The 9,794-nt window shown below is 41.8% G+C and overlaps 1 protein-coding gene across 2 annotated transcripts; it reads right to left on the reverse strand.

Moving 5' to 3' along the window:
- Positions 1-2,957: 2,957 nt before the first annotated feature.
- Positions 2,958-9,579, reverse strand: nudt12 (nudix (nucleoside diphosphate linked moiety X)-type motif 12). Of its 2 annotated transcripts, none has more exons than XM_030725704.1 (8): positions 9,473-9,579; positions 6,105-6,319; positions 5,059-5,362; positions 4,711-4,978; positions 4,463-4,630; positions 3,797-3,910; positions 3,455-3,654; positions 2,958-3,245 (listed from the first exon to the last, which is right to left on the reverse strand). In XM_030725704.1, the coding sequence occupies exons 2-8, from the start codon at positions 6,308-6,310 to the stop codon at positions 3,135-3,137; spliced, it is 1,371 nt and encodes a 456-aa protein (XP_030581564.1). In that variant the 5' UTR covers positions 6,311-6,319; positions 9,473-9,579; the 3' UTR covers positions 2,958-3,134. The 2 variants fall into 2 exon arrangements, with proteins under 2 accessions (XP_030581564.1, XP_030581565.1); XM_030725705.1 differs by having other exon boundaries at positions 9,436-9,506.
- Positions 9,580-9,794: the final 215 nt, after the last annotated feature.

Consider the following 9,794-nt stretch of genomic DNA (forward strand, 5'->3'; position numbering starts at 1 on the left):
ATGATGCTTAACTTTAATTTCAGGTGTTTGCTTATCACAGGAGCACTGCCACCCTTCATTGGTCTGTGTAGTAGACTGGTGGGAAAATGAACAACATTCAGAAGTTTAAGCTCATGTATATTGATTCATTCATCAACCAAACTTAAATTAATATTTCTCATGTCAAATATTGAAATGCGATTAATTTCGATTAATTAATTACAAAGCTTGTAATTAATTCGATTAATTTTTTTAATCGAGTCCCACCCCTAATATATATATATATATATATATATATATATATATATATATATATATATATATATCACATTAAATAGTTGGACTTCCGGACCTTGGCCTCATGAAATTTTGTCTGACTGGACCTCTTTAAATTTTATTTGAATACCCCTGGCCTAGAGGGTTCATTACTGCGAGGACGCCGGCTCGAATCCCTGGGCTGGCACCACCGTGGGGCCCTGAGCAAGGTCTGCTGCCCCACACCACACTGCATGCACCACACACTCAGCCTCTGCGATGGGTTAAATGCAGAGACTGAATTTCACTGCATGTATGTGACAAAGTTCTTTCTTCTTCTGTTCTAAAACAGCGCCCCTGGTGGTGAAAGTTAAATTCTGCTGAGAGTGTTCACAAAAAGTACCATTTAGATGTTTTTTCTTTTTCTTTCTTTTCTTTACCTCTGCATGTTTGATTTGGCAGTTTGTCACCACTCTTCCTGACGCAGCCCTGAAGGGGAAATGATTATTACTTAATGTTCATGTTCATTTATTACATAATATCATCTGTATTAGACTCACGGCTGAATGTAATATTTTCTACACCCATTCTCTACACTCAACAAAATATTCCTGCTGCCACAACCAACTCTTGTAGGCTGATACTGAGGCATTCCCAAGAGGCCCCCCAAAATTCAGACAAAAGTCAGAGCCAGATGAGGTTTTCTCTTCTGCAATAAAGCCTTCTTCACTCATGCTGCCAAGCACGCTCTTGTCAAGACTCCCAATTCTGGACTACGGCAACATCATCTACAAAATGGCATCAAGCACTGCTCTCAGAAAACTGGACAATCTTCATCACTCAGCCATCTGCTTTGCCACTAATGTGCCTTTCCTCATCACTGTGACCTCTATAAACTGGTGGGCTGGCCCTCCCTTCATACCCGGCGGCTCCATCACTGCTTTCACTTCATCTATAAGACAGTCCTGGGCAAGACACCACCTTATCTGTCATCTCTTCTTCATGTAGTCCATAATAAATATTGCACAAGGTCAAGTGAATACATCAAGCTCACTATTCCCAATACCTCTACTGTTTTTGGCTGCAACTCCTTTTGCTTTGCAGCAGCAAATGACTGGAACTCTTTACAAAGAGCCCTCAAACTTGTAGCTTTAACATCTCTGACTGCTTTCAACCATAAAATTCAACAGATCATAGTTGACTGTTGTTCATGCTGACCACCCCAGGTCACACTAATTTACGTACCGTATTTTTCGGACTATACGTCGCTCCGGAGTATAGGTCGCACCAGCCAAAAAAATGCATAATAAAGAAGAAAAAAACATATATAGGTCGCACTGGACTATAAGTCGCACTTTTTTTGGGGGGGGGGGGGGGTGATATAATCCGAGACCCAGAGCAGAAATTCCATCTTGAACGGCAATTTAAAATAATAATGGATTAAAGAACAGGACGAACACGGTTACGCCTACGTTATGCTAACGTAGCACATTCAGCTACATGACGCACAACGAACACGTGTTCGGTATGTTAACGTAACATTAAGTTATTCAGATAACCATAGCATAAAGAACATACTAACAAGTTAACCAAACCATCAATCCATTGAATTCTTCATCCTCGGTGTCACTTCTAAACAACTCCGTACACTCCGTAGACGAAGCGCCGCTTCCTCTTCTGTGTCGCGTTAGTCAGACTCGTCGTCAGCTGCAGTTCCAATTATTCCAGCCTTTCTGAATCCCAACAGGTGGCCCATGTTTTCTTGATCCATCCAATGACTTCCAGGAAAGTTGGGTGGCGCATTCTCCCAGTTGCCGTTAAGCTGTGCTCTCCATCCATCATCCACTGCGCCCACAGGTTACGCAAGACTGCCTTAAAGCTGCAGTTCACGGAGATGTCAAGTGGCTGGAGTATTTTGGTTCATGTGTTATAAATGTCACATATACGTCGCTCCGGAGTATAGGTCGCACCCCCAGCCAAACTATGAAAAAAAGTGCGACTTATACTCCGGAAAATACGGTACCCACATACACTTTCTCCTCTATATATTCATACATGCGTACAATCACACACGTTACTCTCCCCTCTCTCCCCTTTATGATATCTCATCTATTCTTCTACTTATTCCTGTTTTTATCCAGTTGTCATGATTTACATGCATGCTCCATGTTAATCTCTGATTTATTGTTTGTTTGTTTGATTACTTTTTTGGGTATGTTTATGTTTATGTGTATCTATGTGTAGTAGACCTGATTCTGTTGGGGCCTCTTGGCCAGGTCATGTTTGTAAGTGAGAACTGGTTCTCAAACATTTTACCAGGTAAAATAAAGGTTAAATAAAAAACACAGTGTGTCCTGGGATGAGTTACAACTCATAGAGCAAAACATGCTCTCTTTATGATGTACAGGGACTGGATGGCTCATAACCAGGGGAAGATTGAAGAGAATCATGCAAAGACAGCTTTGCACCTGTTGTTTTTTAGAAGGAACCACTGAGGGAAAATAATGATGGGAGAGGGTGAGATGGAGGCAGAGGATCTGCTGTGGTGCCTCCTAAAAGGAGCAGAAGTTCAGCCTTTCAGGGAGAGATCTGAGACAAAGCCTTGCAGATATGCAAAATATTCTGGTGTAACTCTATTATGAGAAAAGTTGCATAAACAACACTGAGCTGGTATATTTGGAAAGAAAAATGACCACAAACAACCAGAAAGACTTTTTAGCAATTTGTTTAATACGTGAAGTTTATTTTGATTCCTCGAAACATCAATCATCAGCATCAACAGTCTTGTGTTCACAGAGTTGTGTATTATTTTACTGTATCAGCAGTTTGGTCTAGATTAGATTACATGAATTTATCGAGGCAGGTATAGATGCCTGAGACAGGAAGCAACGAAGGTGTTGTTAGAGGTTAGCGTTCATGCCAATCCAGTGTCTGATCAGCTGGTGGGCGATGGTCTGTCTCGGGGGTGCGATAAACGCTGGAGATGCTTCTCTGAACAAGGAGTCAATCACCTGAAGAAGCAGAAAAGTTGGATTTCTGTCTTTAAGAATTATTGCTTAAAATGATGAAATATCCCCAATGACATCCTGGGAAGGGGAGTATGATAACATTTCAGTACCTGGAACTGATGCTAAGAATTTCCAGGGCATATTATAAAATCATCTTCAATAGTAACGGGATTAATTCTTCTTAAAATCACGAGCCTCACGCTGACACTTACCTGTTGCCGTGTGAACCACCGAGCTTCCTCTATCTCATTCTCATCCACTCTGATGTCGGTCGATATGGCGACAGCAAAACAGCCAATCATGAGGTTGGACGGCATCGGCCAGGGCTGGCAGGAGATGTACTGAACTGGTCCGACCTGCACGCCGCTCTCCTCCTCCACCTCCCTCCTCACTGCATCTTCGAATGTCTCCCCTGCACCCGCACGAGGAGAGAAGAGGTCGCTCTAATTTTTATAGCTGAGATTTGGTTTATGGTTAATGTTCCTGTGAGGATTAGCTTCAGACATACATCAGCTATGTTTATTAACAGTAGTGTTTCTGTGTGTGATGTGTACCAGGCTCTACAAATCCTGCTAAACAGGAAAACATCCTGGCTGGGAAGATCTTCTTCCTTCCCAGTAAACACTGGTTTCCATCTGGGTGGATCACCAGCATGATGACCACTGGGTCTGAAATCACACAGACACACAGTTTCTGTCAGTTAAAGCAGACACAACCTATTACATGACATAACTTTAGACTGTAATAAAACAGGTGAGTTATAAACATATTACACTCCTGTTCATTTGTTATAAAGGAGGAAATTAGCTATAAAGATAAAATCTATGTTTAATCCCAGGCTGGAAACACGACTATCTCTGCAGGTCTTTTTAATGCGGGGGTCTGTGGGGCTTGACTCTCTGTTGGAGCCAGCCTCGAGTGGCCACCAGAGGAACTACAGAGGCTGCCTCTCAGTTAAAGACTGACGTTTGTCCCTTTGTGAAGTTAAACTGAGCGATAAATACTTCTGAACACACAGCAGAGCTTTTCAGGTGTTTTGGTGGTTGATTAACTTCATCTTTGCTGAAGTTTTGTGCTGGTGGTTTTCACTTTTGACAGGTGAGGATAATCACTGCTCATCTAATTCTTATTAGCATTCAGGTTTTTGGCTCATGCTGTTTTTCTGTGCACAGCTTCCATCCATGCAGTGCTGATGAGCTGATAGGTGAGGAGATCCATACCGACTCGTGGATAGCAAGTGTTGTGGACCCCCTTTAGACTCCTGCATTCAGAGTTCAGGCAGATTCTCTTGTGTCCTCCCTCCTCCGGTTTGGTGCTGGTCCCACATGTCGGACAGAAGCTGTAGCGGCTGTGCCAGGCCAACACCGATCTAGCCTGAGCTACAATTCCTTGCCGACAAAGAGAGCAGAAAGAAGCATTATAGTTGGATACAAGAGAAGTAAAAGACTCAATATTTTTTGTGTCTCACCGGCCTCTTCCTCGTTGAGTTTCAGCAGGTCTCTGTTGGGCATCTTTGGGAAGGAGCAGTTCCTTTCAGTGCACAGTTTAAGAAGTTCAGCAGCATCTTCATCTGTGCTGAAAGCAAACCAAGCAGGAGTCTCCTGGATGCCCTCCTCAGAGGAGTAAGGGGAGGGATTTTTCCTCTTCTCCACTCCGAGGAAAATGAGCACAGTGGCAGGTTTCTGTAGAAGATCCTTAACCGTCTCATATGTGAACCGGCACAGTTTGCTCTCAACCTGTTGCAGTTAGAATCACAATAACAAGACTTTAATTGTTGTCACTGAAACGGGCTGTAGGCTGTGGGCTAAAAACATACCGCTGCACTGTTGTCTTCCTGGGGTGTGCTGACCATGGGGCTGAGGTTGGAGAACATGAGGTAGACTGTATCTGGCTTTCTCTGCTTGGCCTCCAGCCAGGCCTCATCAGTCCTCTTCCCACTCAGGCGGTCCAGCGTCTCCCTGCTGAAGTAGTTTTCCTGTGGACTGATGTGGGAGCCCAGCAGGACTCGCTGGCAGCCATCATCTGTCTGGCCCAGCAAGTCAGCGATGTGTTTGTGGCCCCAAAACTTGGCAATATCGTAGGCAGTCTGTGATGAACTGTTTACTATGAACTTATCACAACTTAAAGATGGAAGACAGAAAAAAAGAGTTTGGAGAAGTCAGGAATCCATTCATTCATTCAGGGCTCCAGCACACTGAACGTTCTTTACACTCATTATTTCAGCCCATTTTAGCATGTTTTTAAATCCTAAATGGTTTTTTGGCTCTCACCTGTTATATCCATTTCCTTCAATACTATTTTTTCTCATCCCACTGTTGATGCCCTATTATTATTATTTTGAGTTTAATTTGGTCCTTATTGATCCCAATTTAGTCTTATACTCTGACTGAAGGATAATTTTGGCCTTGAGCTCCTAGTTTTACTCTCTAATTATAGTCACATTTACCTGTGTAGTTTTAGTGTCTTTTTAAAGAGAATTTGCTTCTGTCTTTTGATTTAATCAAGTTTGTCTGAGTTTGAGCCTTTTTGCCTTATTTAGCTTCCTGTTTTTCCACTTCTGCTTTTAGCTGAGTTTAAGTCCAGCCTAACTCTGTTTCAGTTTCTTTGAGCTCTTTAGATCCTAACTTCAGTATCTATTCAGTTTGTCCATCTTTTACAGTTTCATTCTCCATTTAAGTTCATAAGCTATGCAAATGTTTGCCTGAACCTAAGATATGTGGAGTTTATGCATCCCCTTATAGCTAAAAAATACTAATGCAGCTTTAAACTAATCCTCTAAAATCCATCTCTTTAGTGTTTGGCACTTAATGAAGGGCACACTAATAACAGATGCAGAGAATGCAGAGAAATGAAGCGACGTACCCGTGGGACAGCAGGTTCTCCACCACATGGTAATGTCCATTACGAGCTGCGAGCATCAGCGCTGTCCAGCCACTGTATCCTGTCTGGTTGGTGAGTGAGGGCACGTGGGACAGCAAGGTGGACACCTGGGACAAATCTCCTCTTGCCGCAGCATCCAGAAACTTCTCCACCATCTCATCCTTCGCGCTCAGTTGATAACTCGTCATCCTGGGTCTCTGGACAAAGACGATGAAACCTGAGTTGTCAGCGGAGATATTATAAACAGATGCAACAGCTAGCTAAAAGGAAATTATAAAAAAGAATCATAGATTAAAAGGCCAAAATTCTGAGTAACTGGTTAATGACTGACGGTCAACAACTGACTAAAATAATTGGTAAATGTTGAAAAATGTTTGAGACATCAGCCTTAAAATTAGCTCAAAGTTTAACTGCTGAAAAAATGAACGACTAAAGCATGAATAAATGTATTAAATTCAGCTCATATTTACAAAAATGATCATTTTCTTTGTCCTTAATCTACTCCTGTGTCCCAGTACTTCGGGTGGTACCCCCCCCCCCCCCCCCCCAACACACACACACAAAAAAAGGAATATGATTGGCCTCGTCAGCGACCCCACCAATGCCATTGAACTGGAGTACTGTGAAACTTAGCCCCACCCCCACTGAAAGACTGCATGAACAGAACCGTGGTGAAATTTAACTTATTCAAGTACTTTACTTACAGTTTTAATGTACTTTTAAGTATTTCTGTGTTTGGCAGATTTCTTGTTCTACTCCACTAATTCTGGATGCCAGTACTGTACTCTGTACTCCATACTACTTTGTTTCATATCTTAATTATGCCTTTTGCAGGTTGCAAACCCAGATATGAGGCAGAGCTGGACGGATTGTGCTCCTTAACTACTAAAATCTAAGGTAAGCCTAATGTCTGAATTTACTCTGACAGAGCTGATAGAAAACTGCTCATTTTCTACCTCAAAGTGCTGCAGAACTCGCACAGCTGTCATCTGTTTCCAGTCTCCCATCACAGAAAGACAGAGAGGGGCAGTGCAGCCTCACCCAGTGGCAAAGTACCCAGCAGTTTACTAGTGTAATACATTAATAAAATAAGAAAAATGTGTTTAACCACTTAGTATTGCTGCTGCTGACTAGAAACGTGAGCAACATATCAACTATATGTGCACAAAGGTACCCAGCAGTATATAAGTAATTATAATACAGTACCGAATGAATAATTATGCTCCAGTAACCCAGTAATAATATATCTGATTCTGTATAACAAGTACTTTTACTTTAGGTAGCCTATTTTAAGTGTATTTTTGTATTGTTACTTAAATGGGATTAGTTAGTTTTTGTAATTTCCTCCTGCAGAACTTAGCTCAAACTTTCACCACCACCGGTGAGCTGAAATTATGGACCGTATAAAACATACAGTAAAGTAAAGCCAGTGCAGAAGTGCATTAAACCTGCACTCTATTTGAGGACCACTAGATGGTGATAGTCTACATGCAAAGGCTATTTGGCTTCACCTCAGAAAATACTTTCCTGATGACTTTACGGTCTCAAGTCAAGTGATTGATGACTTGCCAGTCACAAGTTGTTAGCCAATAAGACTGCCCCTCCCTGGCACAACCGTTTTTTTTTGCCTGGCAAGATGGTAACAGTAAAAACACTCATCTGGCTTCAAAACAAGCTTCATAAATGAACGTCCATGTTTTATACTCTCTACAGCTGAAATGTTTTGGATGTACACTGTTGCTCTTTTGCCTCCTACCCCAGCGAAGGCCAAAGAATATCTTCATAATTTGCCTGGTTAAATAAATGTTACAGTGACACATTGCACCATCTTGTGGTACAAACTGGTATTACTGAAAAGTACAAGCTGGCCCTTGTTTGACTTCAGTTGATATCTCTTCAGCACTTTATATTTTAGACAAAGTCAAAGAGGTTAAAGACTGAGAGTGATTGTAAATCTTTATGCAGTACCACTTTTATTACAATACATCTGCATGGGGGCACGGGGTTGCACAGGAGCCTGAAAAAGGTGTCAAATGTTTTTACACCATTTTTTAATATTAAATTCTATTATCTTTCTGTTAAATTTTAATTTCCTGCAGTCTCACCCTTCACGACACTTCACCACAATAAAAATAGCAAATAAATAAATCCAATTTCAACTAAGTGTGACACACAAAATATGTGGCCACATTATTTTTTTTATGTCATTACATATCATAAGGGTCAATAGTTGCAGGATAATTATCCCAGCTCTTGCCGTTATATGTATATATTAAAAAGCCTTAGGGGACTTTGATTTACTCTTTATGGACTTTTCTGTGGGACAATACCCAAAACCGTCAGTAGGTGGCAGCTGGGCATCAGGCGGCTGTCTGATACGCTGTTTTGCCCTCGCGCTGCTCTTTCTCTGCTACGAGAGAGCGATGCAGCAACAGCCAAACGTTGCTCATTTCTTCCTTTGTATCAGGTTTGTACAATGTTTAAGCATGTAAAACACCGAGGAATGAATCTTGAGAACATATGAATGTAGTTGTAGGGGTCTGTGAGTAAGCTCAAGCGCCTTTCGACTACTGTCTCTGGATTGTAAATGTTAGACCCACTGAGCTTGCTATCAAGGTACCTTAACATGTTGATGTTGTGTGTACCTGTAAATTCAAACACACATTACATATTAAGTTAAATACTTATTCGCACAGGTATAGTTATTTTGCACCATGTCTGCTGATGCTTGAGATGTTCTTAGTTTAGCATTTGTTCTGGCTATTATAGCTGCTAAAGAAAATGACTCCAACAGATGGTTTCATATTGTTGATGTGGTTAAAAGAATAATTGTGTGACTGTCTGAAATATTAAAATATGTACTGAAAAATTCTGCTATGAGAGAGCGATGCAGCAACCGCCAAACGTTGTCCTGTCTGCTCATTTCTTCCTCTGTATCAGATAACTGTGGTCGCATGCCTGGGACCTGCAACATAAGCAAAAATTCTGGACAAGTGAAGCAAACGCCACTCATGCCGGTTTCTGGGGACTCTGTTCCTTTAATTTGTTCTCGCCTTCTCATCGGTGCAGCCGGCTGTCAGTCAGTGAAAGCTTAGAAATCCAACACGTTTCCAAAATGAACTTACAGGAACCAAAATCAGGTGTGCGTTTGCAAACCCCACAGTGACGAAGATTAAGTTTGGATACAGGGTTAGTTTATCCTGTGGTTTAGAAGTCCCCTGAACCGCCTCTCGGGCTGTCCAGGAAATGGAAACACGGAACAGGAGCGACTTTAACCGTTTAAGCTTCATTTAAACGCCACCAAACAACATACGGTTTGAGCTTCAGATGATTAAACTGCCGTCTCTTGCCTTTTGCTCGGTTCGCGCTTCCCCTCCGTCTCCTCTGTTGGAGAAAATGCTACGAGGTGCGTTCACGAGCAACAACCACGCTCATTAGAGCTGGTGCTGCTTTCAGGTACACCCGACGCTGTAGTATTTCCGAGATATTCAGCAATATCGTCGCACCAGTCATACAAGCATGAGGCTAGCATAGTGTTTTTTACGTAGTAAAATCTCTTGTATATACTCCCTCCTGTATGCGCTCACCTGCCACTTTTATATGAAGTTTGGCTGCTATTTAATGCAAATATCCAATTAAGATTAAGATAGTGTTTATTTGTCACATGCACAG

The sequence above is a fragment of the Archocentrus centrarchus genome, unplaced genomic scaffold (genome assembly GCF_007364275.1).
Source record: "Archocentrus centrarchus isolate MPI-CPG fArcCen1 unplaced genomic scaffold, fArcCen1 scaffold_68_ctg1, whole genome shotgun sequence".
Taxonomy (NCBI): Eukaryota; Metazoa; Chordata; class Actinopteri; order Cichliformes; family Cichlidae; genus Archocentrus; species Archocentrus centrarchus.

Excerpts from the sequence above, each read along its gene's own strand:
- nudt12 (XM_030725704.1), bottom strand. The coding sequence starts at position 6,310 with ATGACGAGTTATCAACTGAGCGCGAAGGATGAGATGGTGGAGAAGTTT. Across the intron at positions 5,363-6,104 it reads GAGAACCTGCTGTCCCACGG|TTGTGATAAGTTCATAGTAA; the intron begins GTACGTCGCTTC and ends TCCATCTTTAAG. Across the intron at positions 3,655-3,796 it reads AGCAGGATTTGTAGAGCCTG|GGGAGACATTCGAAGATGCA; the intron begins GTACACATCACA and ends GTGCGGGTGCAG.